Source organism: Pezoporus flaviventris, unplaced genomic scaffold (assembly GCF_033815535.1).
Source record: "Pezoporus flaviventris isolate CSIRO_AGI_PZ_B2104156 unplaced genomic scaffold, CSIRO_AGI_Pfla_v1 ptg000031l, whole genome shotgun sequence".
Taxonomy (NCBI): domain Eukaryota; kingdom Metazoa; phylum Chordata; class Aves; order Psittaciformes; family Psittacidae; genus Pezoporus; species Pezoporus flaviventris.
In genome coordinates, this window is record NW_026892579.1 from 64,988,403 (window position 1) to 65,006,730 (window position 18,328).

The following is an 18,328-nucleotide window of genomic DNA, read 5'->3' on the forward strand; positions in this document are numbered from 1 at the left end:
TTTCCAACCCAAAGCATTCTGTGATTGTTGGAAAGTACTTGGGCAGTGTTTCTTACTCAGTACATCTTTAGGAGATGGAAGTTATTTTCCAACTGTTTAAAATTCAGTGGGAACTCTTGTCAAATGGCTTGCATGACTGGTGGATCGATCATGGGGTCTATCTCAGTGTGATTTAATTTACAAACTGGGATTAAATGCCACCACTTATGCTTTACTAGTGCACACAATTTGTATGTCTAAAATGGCTGCAAAACTTTACTCCAATGGGAAATAAAGTTGATTTTTAACCAGATTTTGTTTCAGTCCCGCTTGGGATTGGGATGCGCTTTGAAAGTTGCTGAAGTGATCCTATGCTTTTGGTTTTCTAAAGATGGTAGAATTCAGGAAGTTTCTGGGAAAGAGCTTGCTCATTAGTTTTGAGGCTGCAGTCACCAGGTATTTAAGGCCAGGTTGGGCAGAGCCTTGGGTGACGTGGTCTAGTGTGAGGTATCCCTGCCCATAGCAAGGGGTTGGAACTGGATATCTTGAGGCCCTTTACAACCCAAACCATTCTGTGATTCTATTTCAGCATTGTTAATGATACTGCTTTAATGGTGGTGTGCTCCAAACACTGGGTTACTATAGCACCCTGTTCTGTGATGCACAGTGAACATCCTATGATGTGTTCCACTCCTTTGTATCACTTCTGACATTAGGAACAGAAAGCAAAACAAGACAATAGGCTGGCAGGGAATGCAAAGGGGAGATGTTTTCTGTGTCATTTTGGAAGCTCATTACTCCGCATTAAAGCACTTGCCAATAAACTCATGATTTTATGTGGATCCCACAGGAATTTGCAGGTGAAGACACATCAGACTTATTCTTGGAGGAACGAGAAACAGCCCTTCGGCAGGCTCAAGAGGAGAAGCATAAACTTCAGATGTCTGTACCTGGCATCCTTAATCCACATGAAATTCCTGAGGAGATGTGCGATTAAAAAAAACAAACAAACAAAATAAAACAAGTTTTGCAGTTTTCTTTCTGTACAGCTACTTTGTTGTGATAGAAGAAAACAGCGCTTGGATATTTGTTGACCAAAATGATGCCAATTTGTAAATTAAAATGTCACCTAGTGGCCCTTTTTCTTATGTGTTTTTTGTATAAGAAATTTTCTGTGAAATATCCTTCCATTGTTTAAGCTTTTGTTTGGTCATCTTTCTTTAGATTTGCATGAAGTTGAAAATTAAGGCATTTTCAAAGTAATTACTTCATGCCCATTTTGTGGCTAAGGGGAAAAATAGGCAAAAAACATAACTTGTAAAAGACTCTATTGCAAAAATCCTACCATTTTCCTGGAAGAGTATTGGTTTTTAATTCGGGATCATTTTCTTTCTAGCCTGTCCTGCAGCCTAGGAGGAAAGGGAATGAGTAAAAACGGATTGACTTCATTGTTAAGCAGAGGATTATAGCGCTGCGTTTGTTCGGAGCAGTTAGCAGCTTTTTGGACTGAGTGGTAAGGCTAGGCTACATGTATTTGCAAGTTGTATGGCAAGTTTGCAGCAAGATCATGTGCATATCATCATCCCATTGTAAAGCAACTTGGAAAGAGTATGGGAACACAGTACAGTTAGTTATTTTTACACAGTTCTTTTGTTTTTGTGTGTGTGCTGTCGCTTTGTCGACAACAGCTTTTTGTTTTCCTCAATGAGGAGTGTTGCTCATTTGTGAGCCTTCATTAACTCGAAGTGAAATGGTTAAAATATTTATCCTGTTAGAATAGGCTGCATCTTTTTAACAACTCATAAAATAAAAAAAAAAACAACCAAACCTCTGGCTTTTGAGATGACTTATACTAATTTACATTGTTTACCATGCTGTAGTGCTTAAAGAACACTACTTAAAAGCAAAATAAACTTGGTTTACATTTATTTTTCTTTCTTCGGCTTATTCTTTACTTGGATGAAAATGCTGTGATCATACTTCAGCTTTGTATCCTGAAAGAGAAGTTCCTTGAGGGCTTAGCTAACTGTTGCTTCTGGCTTGCCTCATCTCAAGGATTGTGCTTGAAGTTAACCTCAACTCAGTTGGGTTCCATTTGGAAGTACAGTAGCTGTTCTGACTTACCTCCACAAACACCCCATACTATAAATGCCAGGAATAAGGTACTCTTGCGCTCTCTCCACAAGGACTCTTTGCAATTGATTCCAAAGAGGTATTGCACTGTAACTTGACTAAACAATTGATACTTGTATGTGTTAATAACACATGTAGATGAGATCTGCAGTTATTTTTCTATCTAAAGTTTTGTAGTTAAACGATTTTCACAGATCTATGAAGTATGGATACAAAAAGCAGTATGAACACTACGTGCAGTCTCTGCTTCCCTGTCTTTGTTATGTATTGTCTCTGTTTACTAGCAGTTGATGTTAAGCTCTCCCAAAGTTTATCTGCTTATTTGGCCTCCAACCGTAAGATTGTCACCACGATGGCAGGTTGAGCCGTTCACACAGCTGTAAAACAAGGCTGGACAGCTGTAGAGGTGGTGTGTGTAAGTTTGGATACTGTAGTTAACTTTGTGCTGTATATTCTGTTTGAGGTAGAAGTGCATGAGTTAGCAGTGTTCGCGTAGAGTTTAGCTGTGACCAGGATGTTCCTGGTGTCAAGTATTGGCCCCTTTCTGTTACTAAACATCTCTCCAGTTGTTTTACTTGGCTGGCACTAAGAAAGCACAGCTGCTCCTGTGTGAGGATCAGTTGGCAATGCGGATGTTGTGAGCTGGCAGTTGCTACTCCTTGGAGAGAAGGTTCCTCAAACCCTTTAAGGCTAGGACTTGGAGCCTACCAAAACTCTTAATTTGATAGCTACAGAGCTCGTTCCTTTCTCTCCTTAAAGCTCGTGATTTAAACTCGTTCATGTCTTCCTGTCCTGTTGATGTATTGCTCTGTTCTGTGTGAGGGCAGGAGCTTCTTTAATAGGCAGCTTGATGTATTTGAAATACTGCTGAAGGGCGCATCTGGAAAGGACATTATATGGTTTGTGAGCAGGCTGAGGTGCAGCATTATAGACCTGCAGATTATGAAAAGCTGGGCAGAGAAGTAAGGAGGTCTTACCAAAATAGAAACAAAATATTACTGATAGTGTGCCGTTGGAATAATCGCATCCCGTGAGTCACAGAGCTAATACTGAATTGGTTCTGACACGCAGTGGCATTAACAGTGCATTTGGTTGTGAACAAAAAATGCTCGTATGCTTTTATGCTTGTTACTTCTTTGGGTTAAGATTGAGCTTATTCTGAGGCTCGTGGTCTGGTTAGTTACTGAAGAATTAAATCCGACCTAAACTCAAACAACAAATCCAAAATGTATTTTTTAAGGTTGATGCAGAGAAGAGTTGTTCCCTTATTTTGCTGACTTTTGGATTATCTAGTACCACGTTAATCTTAGTTCTTGCTTCCCTTTTAGAGCTAAAATCTTAACTGTGGTCTTGTTATCTTAAAAATTGGTGCCTTTCACTGAGCTCTGCAGATGCTATAAAACTACAGCTTATGCAGAGCTCTGGATACCACTGAAGATATGTGACGTGTGTGTGTGCGCATACTTCTAGTGCAGTTGCCCTGAATGTGGACAATACAATGTACGTTAAGAAAGTTCTAGTTCTAATGCATACTTTGTAAATGAAAATATACAGATAAAAAGCATGAACCATCATATAAACATCTACCTAACTTGTACTTACATGTATACCAATGTTTGTGCTATTTCTATACAGATTTTCCACCCCCCAGTTCCGTGTACTCCAGGTACTTTCATACCTACAGATATTAAGGGTGTTTTCTGTGTTTACATGAATTGATTGCCTGTTAGCTGATGAAGACACCCCAAGTACTTGTTTCAGGCTACCATGATGTGTTTGCTACTGTAACCGAAGCAGATGATTTTCCAAAGCATTTTAGGATAGTTTGGTTTTTCCTTTTCTCTTTTTTTTTTTTTTTTAAACTAGAACAGTTTGGTGTGTGTTAATCTGGTTTAAGTGAACTATTTTCCAATAAAGCTAATATTTATGCAAAAAAAAGCTTTAGAAATGCTCATCTCTCAAGGAAGCTTTAAGAGTTCTGATAGTCTTTAGCACTGGCAATAAGACTTCAGCTGTGGGTTTCTTAATGGTCTAAAAGATCAGGAAAAGATGTCTGGAAATAATGCATTATAATGTAGAGGCATTGACTGAAGCGAGGAACTGGTATTTGCATTTGCCGGAAGGTATGTCTGGACTTTTCCCCTTTCTCCTGCTTAGTAGGTTTGTCTCCAAATGTTATGGAGCAAAATGGAAATGTTGGAGATGGCCTTTTAGAAACCATATTGGTGCCAAATATGAGTAAAAGAATACACCTCTCCCCTTGGCTGCCCTTCATGAATGCACCTCTGCACTGCATTTCTTGAAACTGAAGGTATCTTTAGGTTTTCAGATTTAGCAGATCTTTGCTTCATTGTCCAAAGTTGATTCCTTTGGGAAAAGGTTGTTCCAGTTGAGATTCATTTTTCAGATAAGATTTCACATAGCATGCACCTTAAAGCAGAGGAAGTCACTGATTTCCTACACACGCATGTGCTCTGTGTGCTGCTCTTGGTCTTGGTGCACTTTTCTCACTACCTGCAAGTTCTTGTTTGTGCTGTAAGTGGGTACAAGAAAACAGCCGAGAAGGGATGGGGTTGAGGAGAAACGTTTTGGACCTGAAAAGCAGGGTTGGGAACGACAGAATTCAGATGAAAACAAGGCACTTATATTGTCACTTTTATTTAGCCCTTGTAAGTTAAAAGTTAAACAGCACTTTTTCCTTGGCAGTGCATGGGGAAGTCTTTTCCAAGTCCCCCATTAAAGTACATCAGGGGGCCTGGGTTTTTATTGTGAACATCTTTTCAATCTTGGGTCTTTTTCAGAGTCTTGAAGTCTGCAGTGTGTCATGGAGCCTGCAACTTCAGACTCGTGAAGAATTGGCCAGTTTAGGTTGGAGGATGGGAGGAGAAGTGAAAATAGTTTGCTGTGACTGCTGAGTGTGTATGTGCTGTAGGGAGCTGACTGCAGCCCGCTTATTGCCACTGCTGGTTCTTTTGTATGTATACTGATCATCAGGTAGTCATGCCCAGAATTCTCTTGTGGCATCTCTTCAGCATTAGATGTAGCTTGAGGGGTTTTGCATCAACCTTCAGAACCGGTTTTAGGAACTTCTCGGATCTTTGCAATTAGCTTGTGAATTGGCCATTAGCTCTCCCCAGAGCTTTTACCTGTGAGCAGTTTACTTTCAGGGTTAATGTGACACTTGCCATCAGGAAAAGAACATTGCAACCACAGGCTTTACCGGTAGAAAGTCCAAAAGAGGACCAAGTGTACAACAAAAAAAAAGCTGTTTGCGCTCTTTCTCTTTGCTAAAATGGTGGAACTCGCTCATGTTCGGACATGTGGCTGTTGCCTTGCTTTCAAATCAAAGGGATAAGATGACCAGTCACCTGACAACTACTTTATAGATAGAAGTAATCAAAATGAAAATTGAAACAAACTGAGGGATATTATCCCAAAATGAGGTTGAGAATGTGGGTATAATCCACAGGCTCTCATCTGGAAACAGGAATGGTTAGACCAGCAGCACTGAATCTCAAGGTAGTACAGTCAGCTCTGCACCAGTCCTTTATTTTGAGTACTGTGGAAGTACTCAAAGAAAAAGCCTTCCAACTGAATTGCTACCCAAGATTACAACTTAAGAAGCAGGCTGTAGGATGCAGTCTGAAATGGCTCCAAAACTGGAGCTTGTCTTGCTTACTGGGCTGTACAGCGTGATTCTTCCCAGACCCAGTGCTGGTAATAACGTTTATAAGCATGCAGGCTGCTCTCCTACCAAAATGCTGAGTTAGCTGATTTAGGAGCAGACTGTTCAATGTAGCTTGATGGTATATTGAGCATTATCTATTATTACATGACATTTCTGGCCTAATAAACAGGGCTATGAATTATTTTGAGTGTATTCTCTAATGGGGTAAGTCAAAGTAGCCATGTCTTCACAGGGTGCTGTGATACCAAAGTCTGGTTAGAAGTGAACGTGCTTATAAAAGGGTTAAAATGCTGATAGGGCAATGGAAGTGAAGCACTGGGACTCGGAATGTGTAAATTTAAACTTACTCTGTTGCACTTCAGCCAAGTTTTGTTGGTAACTTTACAAAGACTGCCTTCCTTTAGTTAAGGATTTCCTAGGCAATGGACTCCAACCATTTCCAGCATCATTCCAGACCAGAGGTCACAAACAGAACTAGACTGGCTGGAACTGACCTTTTTGACACTATTCTCTGTATAGCAGATATTAATTCCTACTTTCCAGCTGTCTCAGCTCCCATCTCATAGCATCTGCTGATATTGCTGGTACTTTGCCTTTCATTGTAAATCATGGCTGTCGTTGTGACAGGAAGGGGGTAACCTACAGCAGAGCAACAGCAAGTTCAAACAGAAGATAATTCAGTCATCCCGTGTCAGACAAATCTCTGGCTAAAGCAGTTGGTGTGAATAATGTAAAAAAATGTTTCAGTTAAGTCACATTCCACAATTACTATTCTGAGGTCAAATGACAAAGTACCTATGTTCACATAGAAAATGAAGGCTTCAAAATACAGCTTGTGAGTCAGGCTAGGAAAGGATGAATGAAGTACATCAAAGGGGCAGTGACAGGTCTTGCTACCTCAATCCCTAATCCACCTGAGGGTTATTCTGGTTTTGTCTTTTGGTAATGGTTAATTCCATCTTTACATTAAAGAAAACCAGGATTACAGTATCAGTTCAGTGCTGGGACACAGTGGGATGTTGATCTGGCAAAGTATACTCTGAATCCACACCTAAATTTGGATTTAGGATTTTAGTTTTGCTCAGGTCTTGCATTTATCCCAGTCACTCCTCTGAAAGAACTGTGCTGGCAGTCTACCAGAGCAAATATTTCCAGATGAGGAGCATCGTTGTCCACGGAAGGAAAGGGCCTCCTAGGGATCAAACAACCTTGCAAGGATGGCATGAGGAGAGAATAAAGGTCAAGAGAAGAAAAAGCATGAGGCTGATGATCACTGCAACCAGGCCAGTTATAGCTCCTGTCTTCTGCTTGGAAGCCAACGTTTAATTTAAACAAATTCAATTTCAGCTCTATTAAGAAAAATAATAAATTCTTGTGCACAGTAAAAATAATTTGGCAGCATTCCTGTCTGCACACAAGGAGTGACTCAAGGTCACCCACACTCTTCTGTGGTATTCATTGAACTTGGCATGTGACACCATGCTTCAAACAGCCCCTTCCTGGTGCTGACTCCAGTGTTTAGAGCTGCAATTGCATCAAAGAACTGATTTGTCAGAAAAGCTATCTTTTAAGGTATTTTCGCAGTTAATTTTGGTTCTATTCTAAAGTAAACTGCAAGCTCCATAAGGAAGGAAAAGGGGAAAGAAAAGTGCAAATTCAAATCGGATTATGCAGATTATAGAACTACGAGTCTGTCAAAAAATGCGGTCTTCTTCCAGATGCAGACAGCTCATATCATACAGCAAATGATTCCATGCTAGCAGGAATACCTGGGTAATATGATATTAAGGAAGCGAATAAGCATGACTTCTTGGAGATACAGGGTCTATGTTATCTTGGTATGACAAAGTTAAGATGCTTTCTAATCTTCTTGTACAGCTCTGGCTTCCAACTTCAGTAACTTCAATTTTGATAATGGTCGGAAGTAAAGGATATTCCAGGAAATGCAGGCTGATATGACTCAGAAAACAGCAAGTGGCATATTGCAAAGACAAGTTATGAGAGCTGTGAAAAACCTGACATACAGAAGAAAGATCATTTCATCTCGGACACACCAAAGACAGTGCAAAGTTCCATGTCCTTTTTATGTTGAGGACACCAGAACTGCACACAATATTCCAAGTGAGGCCTCACGAGAGCAGAGCAGACATGCAGTGTCTTGTGCCTCTTGTATTGATACCCTTTGTTATGCTCAGAAATCCTGTTGGAAACATCCTTGCATTAACATATGATGTGAATTAAGGTGCTAGATAAGGAATTTGTGTTTCATGTGGACTCTCAGAGTGGTTCTGTATTAGTTTAATTCAGTGAACGGAAATTTCAGCAGGGACTATTTTGGAATACCTATTTTTGTTGCTAACCCTACCTTTGGAAAGTACTCCAAACCCAAGCAGTGACGAGAGGTCTGGGTGAAAGATCAGTTTATCCCTGACTTCCACAGTCGTTGGTGTAGCTGAGACTGGGCCTGTTGTTTACAGTAACTTGTCTCTTGTTTTTAAACAGCAGTGGGGTTTGATGCCTTGAGGATCATTAGGAGGAGAGCGTTCTGTGCACTTCAGTGGGAGGTTTGTCAGACCAATCCCAGGAACAGCTACAGGCTGGGCAGAGAAGAGATTCAGAGCAGCCCTGCGGAGAAGGACTTGGGGGTGCTGATTGATAAGAAAATGAACATGAGCCGGCTTCAGTGTGCGCTCACAGCCCAGAAAGCAACCGTATCCTGGGCTGCATCAAAAGGAGTGTAACCAGCAGGTTGAAGGAGGTGATCCTGCCCCTCTGCTCTGCTCTTGTGAGACCTCATCTGGAGCATTGTGTGCAGTTCTGGTGTCCTCAACATAAAAAGGACATGGAGCTGTTGGAACAAGTCCAGAGAAGGGCCACGAGGATGATCAGGGGACTGGAGCACCTCCCGTATGAAGACAGGCTGAGGAAGTTGGGGCTGTTCAGCCTGGAGAAGAGAAGGCTGCGTGGAGACCTCAGAGCAGCTTCCAGTATCTGAAGGGGGCCTATAGGGATGCTGGGGAGGGGCTCTTTATTAGGGACTGTAGTGATAGGACAAGGGGTAATGGGTTAAAACTGAAACAGGGGAAGTTTAGATTGGATGTAAGGAGGAAATTCTTTCCTGTTAGGGTGGTGAGGCCCTGGAATGGGTTGCCCAGGGAGGTTGTGAATGTTCCATCCCTGGCAGTGTTGATGACCAGGTTGGACAAGACCTTGGGTGACATGGTTTAGTGTGAGGTGTCCCTGCCCATGGCAGGGGTGTTGGAACTGGATGATCTTAAGGTCCTTTCCAACCCTAACTATTCTATGATTCTAGGTTACACACACAACCACCAGCGCTGGGATCAGCCTGTGTAAACATGCCCATGGGATTAAGGACACAGAACTGCATTTCCACCATTTATACCTCTTCCATTTAAATCAACCTCTGAGCAACTCAAACCGGGCTCGTTTTTCCTTTCCCTAGTTTGGCAGTTTGGGTTTATTTTACTTTCTACCAACCTGTACCGCATCTGCATTGCGGCTATTAATAGATTTGTTTCCTTAATCCTATGGACAAGGCGGTGAAGGCATTCAGGATAATGCAGTAACTCACCACTGGGTGGTACTCCCGAAACAGAAACCGCTCCAGAGCGCTAGGGAAGTGCCAGGATCCATCATGTGATTCCTATTCCCAATCCCATGTAAATGGGAAAGGGGGCTAAGTGTAACAGACGGCAGGAAGGTGGGGGGTTTGTATGGAAAACCGCCCTTTGCCTGAAAACTCATCTTGCAGGGGTCTGAAATCTTGTTCAATGTGAGCAAGGCAGAGTTAACTGAAGGGCGGGTTGTCATCCGCGTAAATTATGTAACCGAAAGTTAATTTTAAGTAAGACTCCGTCTTTTCATGAAAATATGTTATTTCCAGGCCTTCGCGTGCTGTAGTTGCCATTGAACATTTATAATGGAGAATAAATCACTCTCCAAGGGGAAAGAAAAAGCGAAGTCGAAAATTTATGAGGTAAAAATGTAATTTTTTGCACAAAACGCTACCGTAGCGCTTTAAAAGTGTGTTATGAGGATGCCGGGATCGGAGCTGCCCTCAGCCGGCCTCTCCTCCCCTCAGCCGCGCTGGGCGCGAAGGAGATGGCGCCGACTCCTCCGTCCCGCGCCAGCGGGGAACGCCAATAACCACCTGGAACACCCGCCGGGAAGGACACCGCTTCCCCTCCGGCACCCGGCGCCGCGGGCCCAGCGCTCCCTTCAGGCGGCCGCTCGCTTTTAAAGCGGAGGAGAGGCGGCTCCTCCATCCCTGTCACAGCGCCGTGTGCGCGGCATTGGAGGAGAGGATTCCCCCCTCACGGGAGGCGGGAAGAGGGCAGGGAAACAGCGCTTCCCGCCCTTCCCAGCCCGGGCGCGCGCCGAGCCGCAACCGCCGCCGACCGCCGCCATTTTACTCTCCCGGCCCCGGCTGCCGGCCCGCCCCTTTCCTCCTTCTCCTCCTCCTCCTCCTCCTCCCCGCTCGCCAGCCCGCCGCTCGGCCCTGGGGTGGGATAGGCGGAGCGAAAAGGAAAGGGAGGAGGAGGGACTCGGCCACCTTCGCCTGCTGCCTGGTCGGAAACTGCCGAGCTGAGCCCGAGCGCCCCGGTCCCCCTCCTCCTCCTTCCCCCTCAGCAAAATGGCGGCGCGTGGAGTCACTGGGAGCCAGTGAGTGACTCGGCTTCTCCTCCCCGCCGCTATCCGCCGCCGCCACAGGCTCATTTGCATTGATCAGCCGCCCCATCCCCCCCTTCCCCCGGATCCCAGACCGGTCCCTGCCTCTTCCCCCCCCCCTTCCCTTCTCTTCCTATTCCTTCCCGCCCCCACCTTCCCCTCCCCCCCCCCCCCCCCCCCCGGCTGACCCCCGCCCCGGCCCCCATCAATCATCAATCAGCAGCACCGAGTGGATCAATCAATGGTCGGGAGGAGGCGGCGGCGGCGGCTGCTGCTGTTAATGAACAATGTGTGAGAGCTGCGCCGAGCTGCTGGAGGTGTTAAATGAGAGTAAGTGCGGCCGCCCTCCCCCGCTACCCTCCCCCCCAGCGCTCCTCGCCCCGGGCCGGGACCCCACGTACCCTCCTCTACACGGGCTGGGTTATAACCCCGCTTCATCTCCTTCCTTAGCCTTCCCTTCCCTGCTCGCGCCTGGCTCGGGCCTCCTGGGCGCGGGGTTAACTCTCCCTCTCTGCGGGGTGACCATAGAGGGAGAGCCTGCTCTGCGGCTTCCTTCTTCCCCTTCTCTCCACACCGGGGCCGGGCGACTTGCGGCCTGGGGCGGGTGCGCTGAGGGGCTGTCCCCGCCGGGCCTTTCCCCAATCTCCCCCCCCTTCCTTCCTTCCTCCCTCCGCCACCTTTCCCTCTTTCCCGCCTGCCCCCCGGGTGTCTGCGTGTGGGGCCGGGCGGGGACGTGACCCTGCCGCCGGCGTAAGGAGCCCGCTCCTCGCTCCCCATCCCCGGGAAGCCGCGGCGGGGCCTAGCTGGCTCCTCGCTGGGCTTGAGGAGGTGCCCGGGAGCCGCTCCGGTGGCTGCTGAGCAGCTGGAGGCCGGGCCTGGGCTGGGTCCCTTTTAAGCAGCAGACAAGGCGGCTCTGAGTGATCCTGCCTCCCCCCTCCCCCTCGCCTGTCCGCGGTGTGGTGTGGACGGGGTGGGGTGGGGGGGAATGGGGGACGCGGTGGAGAGGGTTTTCGGGTACCTATTTCTCCGAAGTGACTGCTTGGCTGTGAGGGAGCCGGCGCCTGAAGGAGCCTGGCTCGGCTTTGCGAGGGCCGGGCTGCCGGAGGGGGGGAGGTGGAGGGAGAAGGAGCTCCCGGGTGTTTCGCTTCGGGGGTGGTCTCTTGCTTCCTTCCGAAGTTTCCTCTTTACGAGCATTAGCAGAGCGGCCGGGAGGGTGGGAGGGTTGATAGGGCAGGTATTCCCCCGGTACGGCTGAAACCGGTCTTCATTTTGGGCACGGGATCCTCTTTACCCTTCTGCAGTAGGCCTCGTGTGGAACCTGCTCCCAGTTCCCCGCGGCAGGCAAGGTACCGTCCCGGCCTTTCCGAGGCTTGTCTCTGTGCACTGCTTCATGAACAAAGACCGAAACCCAACGTTTGTAGAGATGCTAAGGAATTTAACGAGCTGAAGTTGTGATTAGCGGGAAGTTTGGCTATCTCGAATCGGAACCATTTTTCCTGGTTGCACACTGCAGTCTGCATAGAGGCAAATAATCTTCCAGTAAAGTGAAGCACAGAATACTTCCTAGAACAGGATTTGGGGAGAGTTTTCTTTTCCTTAACTCTTGTGAGGCCTAGTTGCATGCGGCGGTTGCTTATTCCTAAAACGTATCAGTGCATACTATGGTAGTCCAGTGTTGGCCTCTTGCTGGGGAAAGAACAATATTCAGTGATGGCTGGTGTGTTATTTGAAAAGTAAAAACGTATGTATAGAACTAGCTTTCGGGGGAGCCAAGAGGCTGGAATAAATCAGACTGAATGTTAAAGAGATCTGGTGGGTTGTTCAAAATGTTTGCCAAGTTTGAGTAAGCTAGTCATTCCAGCATCTTGTTTTGAGCAATTGTTGTGATGTTTACTTAATTTACATCTTGTATCTTATCTTTCTCAACTGGAGGGGTGGGGAATGTGTTGGTATTAGAGACTGAATGCTTATTTAAACAGTAGGCTCAAAATGAGACTAAACTGTCAGTGATGCATTGATGACAACTGTTGTTTGAAGAGAGAACTTTGGTTTTGATGGATAGGTAAATAATCATTGCTCAGATGTGATCAAGATGATTGGTATGATAAAATAGGGGGAAAAAGTTGTAATGTTAAATATGGTATTTCAAGAAAACTCTGTAATTCCAGTATGGACTTATTTTTAGAACCATTTTAAGGTAATTGGGATTTAGACTGCTAGATATTCCCCTACAGATAAAGTAATATCTTAAATCACTTTAACTGTTTCTTTTTTAAATCTGTAACTAGGGTATGGATAACTCAATGGTTCTGTATAGTTTAAGATATAAACCTGCTACTTATGTTTGGGAAATCTGGCTTTGAAGTCAAATTTATTAGGGAGATTATGCGCCACTATTGCTGTATACTTATCTGACCAGCTACTGTCAGGTTTGGCTTTCCATTCAGAGAAACAAGCACATAAATAAACATAACTACTTGACGTGTGTTTGGAGATGAAGGTATATATGATGGTGCCCTGTGTGCCACCTACCTCCTCACTGCATGAGAACGAGTTGCAAGGGAGGTATAGTTCCTTTTCTGACTTGAAGTTGTCTTCTTTGCATTTCTGAAGCAGTCATTAAGAGTAATGCACAAAAATAATGTCAAGCCTTGGGTTTTGAAATGCTGCAGTGAAAATGAAAACTGGTAGTAAAGAATGAGGTCATGCCCAGAATGTGTGAGCCAGAGACTGCCAGCAGCTTCTTTTGCTGCCCGCCGAGCATTTGGGATCGCCTCTTCACTGAGACTACTGAAACAGCATTTTGAAAGAGGTCCAGGAAACATAATCTAGATTGTTTTAGAGGTTTCTTCCTAAACCAAACATTTTTAGATGGAACACATACTGCCCTTTGTCTTCATTTACCCTAATGTTTACAAAATAGTTATTTGGTACCAGTTGTAGGACAGGTCATGTAGAAAGTGAATTGACTAACAGCTGATGGATTATTTTGAAAAGGACACATGGGAAGCTCCAGGTTTCTTCAGCAGAAGATACTGATTTATGGATGACAGGAGGATGGGATTTAACAATTCTGCAAGCAGCCAGGCATATTTTTATTATAAACATATTAGTCCCACTATAAACTGGTACAGTATTAATCCACACCTCAGAACAGCATGCAGAGCTGGAGCTTTTGTCTAGCAGCGACCTTTGTGTAGGCCCAGGGTTAGGTCTTGCTAAAGCTCAGTACAAGACTCCAGGTCCTTAGGCCTCGTTTTGTAACAGATAGTCAGTCAGTGGACCTGCTTCTGTGGCACTCCTAAGGGCCATCTGAGATCTATGGGACTGGAAACCTGTAGCTTGAAGGACTTAATTTTTGGTCACGTGTATGCATATGTGTGTGTATATATGTATATTTAACACAAAACTTCATTGCTATGCTTAAGCATAAGAAGTGGGCAATGTTTTATGGACAAAAGCAGCAGTGTTGCTTTTGTTGGTTTTTCTTTTTTGTTTGGGTTTTTCCCCCCTTTTTTTCCTCTTGCAGCATGTTTGTTTTCAGCATTTGATCTAAGTATGAAATCCAGTGAACTCCCTGATCTTGAGGTTATTTCCTGAGTAGTAGTAGTAGTAGCTTCAAGTTATGATCTGATCCAAGAACTCGGTAAAACACAAGTTCCTCAAAGAAATGCCCAGGCTATAAAGTAGTTTCTTGCATTTCAAGACAATCTGTTGTCCACTCAGAGTAAACAGTCTTAATTTCTCATTGAGTGCTGGAAGTATGTTGGCATCACCTCTTCCTAGGCAGGGCTTTAATAGGAAAAAAAGCCTGTAAAAACGCTGGTCTGATTTCTCAAGTGATCTTCCACAACGTAAACCTTTTTAGTAGCCTTAAATAGAAAGAAAAGAAGACACAATAGTTTACTATTTAAGATAAGGGCACTTGATTCACAAAAGACTTTAGAACAGATTCTCATGTCATGAATTATAGGGGCTCACTTAAATGTACACATTTTTTGCAGGAAAAATGTGTGGAGAACATAATGTGCTTTCATGTTAATTTACAGCATTCTGTATCCCAGAATGAACCCTGCTATCGACACACTGGACATTCCTTGGTTTCTCTGGATGCCAGCTCTTGTCAGTCTAGGAGGGATTATATTGAGTTTCATTTGTGCTTTAGTAGTATTTACATTAGTGTGCTGTCCAGGGGCCCTGATCAGGATACTTCTGTTTTGGTAGGCACTGCACAGGCACCCAGATAGTATTAACCCTAAAGTAAGCCAGAAAATACAGAAATATAACCTCAAACAGGGATTTTGCTGCCTCAGGTCTTTCACACCACAGTTTTGGAGGTTGCTCTGCCACAGGTGAAGCCAGGGTAATAGTTTGAACTACCTACAGAACCAGGCTATCTCTGGACATTTACACAGGCTTTGCTTGTAAGTGTAGAGTATGTGATGCTCCGTGGTAAGTGTTTGACTGCAAGATCATTGTCATGTGCCTGGGAGCACTGCCTCTTAGTTTGAAGTTGAAATCTCATCCTCAGGATGGGCCCGTAGTCCTGGCTGTGATGTGTCCCAGAGAGCCTGACTGGGCTTGGTTACCTACCAGGCTTCCCTTTGGGATTGCAGCTGGTGCTGATGTGTGTTGACTTAAAACTCCATAGACGATTTTGGTTTAGGTTTGTTTTGTTCTTGGTGTTTAGTATAAAAGTAAGGGAAAAAAAATGCAACATGGAAAAATGAGGTTTCATTATACAGTGGCTATTGTGGGTTTAGGTAGCTTTGGTAGGCCAGGGTTATTCCTGGCTCTTGGTTTCTGGGAACTAAGGTTTTCTTCCCAGCATTCTGCTTCGCTTTCTTCAGTGATCGCCTTTTTAGTCCATTCTTTTTCCTAGCAGCTCTGAAACTTTATGAAATCAGCTCACATTGATGAATAGAGTCTCCCAGGTATCATTCTATTACACAAGCTTGCAGGCCATTTTTCTTGTTTTCTGTTAAGCCTTTAGTAAAATATACCCTAAACCAAAACCGACACAGTTTAGTCAAGCACAGGAGATGGATGTACACTAATATTTGTTGTTTTGTCTGTTACCACTGTCAGCTTGCCTGCAGAACCACTCCCAGTATGATCAGGTTCATAAAACACTTGAGATTCAGGAGTGTTTTACTGTTTGTATAGCTTCAGGATAGCCCTGTATTTGGATGCTGAAGATGCTGGACTTCTTGTCATGTAGTTTTGGCATTTAGGAAATATGAAAAGTAGATGTAGAGGTTGAGTGAGGCAGTGCTTACCTTGAGGTAGGTTAGAAATTGAAGTATTCCTGAACACTGCAGCATTTGGTTTGCTCTTTGGGGCTTGGAGAAGATGAATATTTTATGCTGTGAATATTCATCTATAATTTTAGATATTGAGTATATGTTATAGTAAGATTATTACAAATACTGCATAATTAATATCACTTGGTCTCCAACAGCTGCTGTCACTTGTTCAGTGGTTGCCTGTAAGCTTCAGTATTGATTTTTTGGCTATCCCTAGTGTTTTGTGCAGATCTAGGGTTTCACTTGACTGATGATTCCTCTTGTGCAGAGCCGTAAAGCAGTTGTCTGTGTTTCATGGCTTTTTCTTTTTTCTCTTTTTTTTAGAGATTCATGTTTTCACTTGCATCATATTTCCATGTTCAGAATTTCTGCAGAGACTATTGTACAACTTTATTCCACTAGCCTAAATCTTTACTGTCTCCTGTTGAAAAAAAGCAGCTCAGTTACTTACAAAAATTAATTCAGTAGTTGTTTCATGCTTACTTTTGTCTTTGCCCCTTTCTAAGGGGATGAACAGCCAGACTTAAAGGAAAATGAAAATAACTTTTCCTTTATAGTAGTATTGCCAAATTGCAGCTCTCATGGACTGTGGTGAAGGGCTACTCCAAATGAATCCCAGTAACCAGAGGAGAAAATATGGAACTTGTATCCTTTCTAGCTGTGAACTTTCTAAAGCAAAAGGGAAGGTGACACTAAGATGAAGTTCCTTTAACTTGTGTGTAATTGCAAAGCAGTGAAGGAAAAACTCTGTGACTTTAATAGCTAAAAGGCTTCTATTTTTAGAAAGATATTTCAGCTTTTGTTCTGTGCAGTGATTTTGGTTCATGGTATTTGATGTGATCAAAAATTATTTTGTCCTGAAACTTTTCCTGTTCAGGCTGCTTGAGACCGGGTCTTTCTCATTGCTCAAGCCTCTTGATCACTGATGCTGAAGATGAGGTTACGTAAACCCCATTCTGCTGAGTTTTGCTGTGAGTTATGGACCGTTGACATGTATTTTCTGAGGTCTTTCTCTTTGTGTTTAGGGAAATCTTCTGTTGGATAAGTACTGTTACATTGTCTTTAAGGCTTAAGAAAGCCATAGAAACAAACATCCTTACATTTCTTACCAAAGTGTACCTGCCCATGGCAGGGGGGTTGGAACTAGATGATTTTAAGGTGCTTTTCAACCCAAAACATTCTGATTCTATGTAATATTAAGGAAATTATTTATAGTAAAGCTTCTCATATGCTGCAGATGCTCTCAGCCTTCCTCATAATGGGCCTGCGCAGGCTCTCTGGCTATATTCTTGCTTAGTTATGTGAATAATTTCAAGGAAAATCAAGAAACAAAAAGATCCTTTGCTTTATTTATTTATTTATTTATTTTTAAGATCTTTGACTAGTGTAGAACTTAAAGTCATCTTGCTTCCTGTGGGGGAAAACTTCCTGTTAGGTACGTTCTTTTCCGTGCCACTTGGCACTGCATGGCTTTTACTCTAAGGGTCATTTTCAAGTTACAGAATTCCTGAGCAATTCCTGAGACATGTGCTAACTGATGTGGTTTAGTCTATCCTGGATGTTATCAGTGTTAGTTCTTGAGGGAGACTCACTGTTAAAATCGTCCTTAGATGCTCAAGTGATGTGGGGGAATTGGCAGTAAAAGGATGCTTGGGCTGGGAATTCTGAGCTGTGGTTGGAGGGGCAGTACCTTGGAGAGCAGACGCTGGGCCTGTTCCCCTCTGCCTGCCTGGGAGGCGATGCTTTGGTTTCTGGAGGACCAACAGTTCTGTCTTCCATGGAGGGACTTGTGTGGCTTCAGGGGATTATGAGATTTACCCTTTCTTTTCATTTGTAGAATTCCTTTTTCCTTATTTTTCTCCCATGTTAAACATAAAAACCTGTTTCTTCATTGTTAATACTGACTTTTTACTTTCTGGCTTTTAATTCCTTGCTGCTTTGATTTCTCTGTGTCACTGCAGTTTGTGTCTGCCTTCCTGTTTTCTAGTAACACTGAGTCAGAAAAGCAGATCTTGCTTCCTGGAATCATGTTCTGTGGACAAGTGATGAGCAGTCTGCAATTCGGTGTTTTAGAGAATGGAAGGAGAATGCAGTGTTTACTTCTTGGTTCCTTTAATTTCTTGTGTTTCTTCTTTCAGTATTTAGTTTCATCTAAATACCTGACAATCATACTCTATCCTGTACCCCATCTTTCTTGCAACTCTTCTGTTAGCTTTCAAAGTTGTTATTTTTCTGTGCTCATAATCTTTTCTATTTCTCAATTTCTGTTCTGCTTACCCATATGCTCTTTCTGCTTTTCCCTCTCTCTTTCATCCTAATTCTTAGGTGTTGATGTATGTATAATCCTGCATCTTCATATTACTGTTTCTTTTAACAGGCTTCCATAATAGATTTTTTTCTTTTCCGTTCCAGTATTCTGTGTAGGACTGTTTTGGTCTGATTCAGAAAAGATGAGAAATGGCACAGTCACATGTTGCCTGTGGATGATGGCAGTGCTACACGGGCATCCTGGTGCTTCCAACAAGTCCTGTAA

General features: G+C 43.8%; 2 protein-coding genes across 18 annotated transcripts in view; both read left to right on the top strand.

The window, feature by feature from the left end:
* XPO1 (exportin 1) overlaps positions 1-1,907 on the top strand; it is a 40,435-nt gene extending 38,528 nt beyond the window's left edge. For all 7 annotated transcript variants that reach the window (XM_061461605.1, XM_061461602.1, XM_061461603.1 and 4 more), the window contains one exon: positions 830-1,907. In XM_061461605.1, the coding sequence (XP_061317589.1) occupies positions 830-976 (147 nt within the window). In that variant the 3' untranslated portion in view covers positions 977-1,907. The remainder of the gene's footprint in view (positions 1-829) is intronic.
* An 8,444-nt stretch (positions 1,908-10,351) lies between these two features.
* Positions 10,352-18,328, top strand: part of USP34 (ubiquitin specific peptidase 34) — a 137,036-nt gene continuing 129,059 nt past the window's right edge. For 10 of the 11 annotated variants that reach the window (XM_061461589.1, XM_061461595.1, XM_061461594.1 and 7 more), the window contains exon 1: positions 10,355-10,819. In XM_061461589.1, coding sequence (XP_061317573.1) covers positions 10,777-10,819 — 43 coding nt within the window. In that variant the 5' untranslated portion in view covers positions 10,355-10,776. Of the gene's footprint in view, positions 10,820-18,328 lie in introns of all 11 variants that reach the window. The other variant, XR_009744734.1, reaches the window with a different exon arrangement.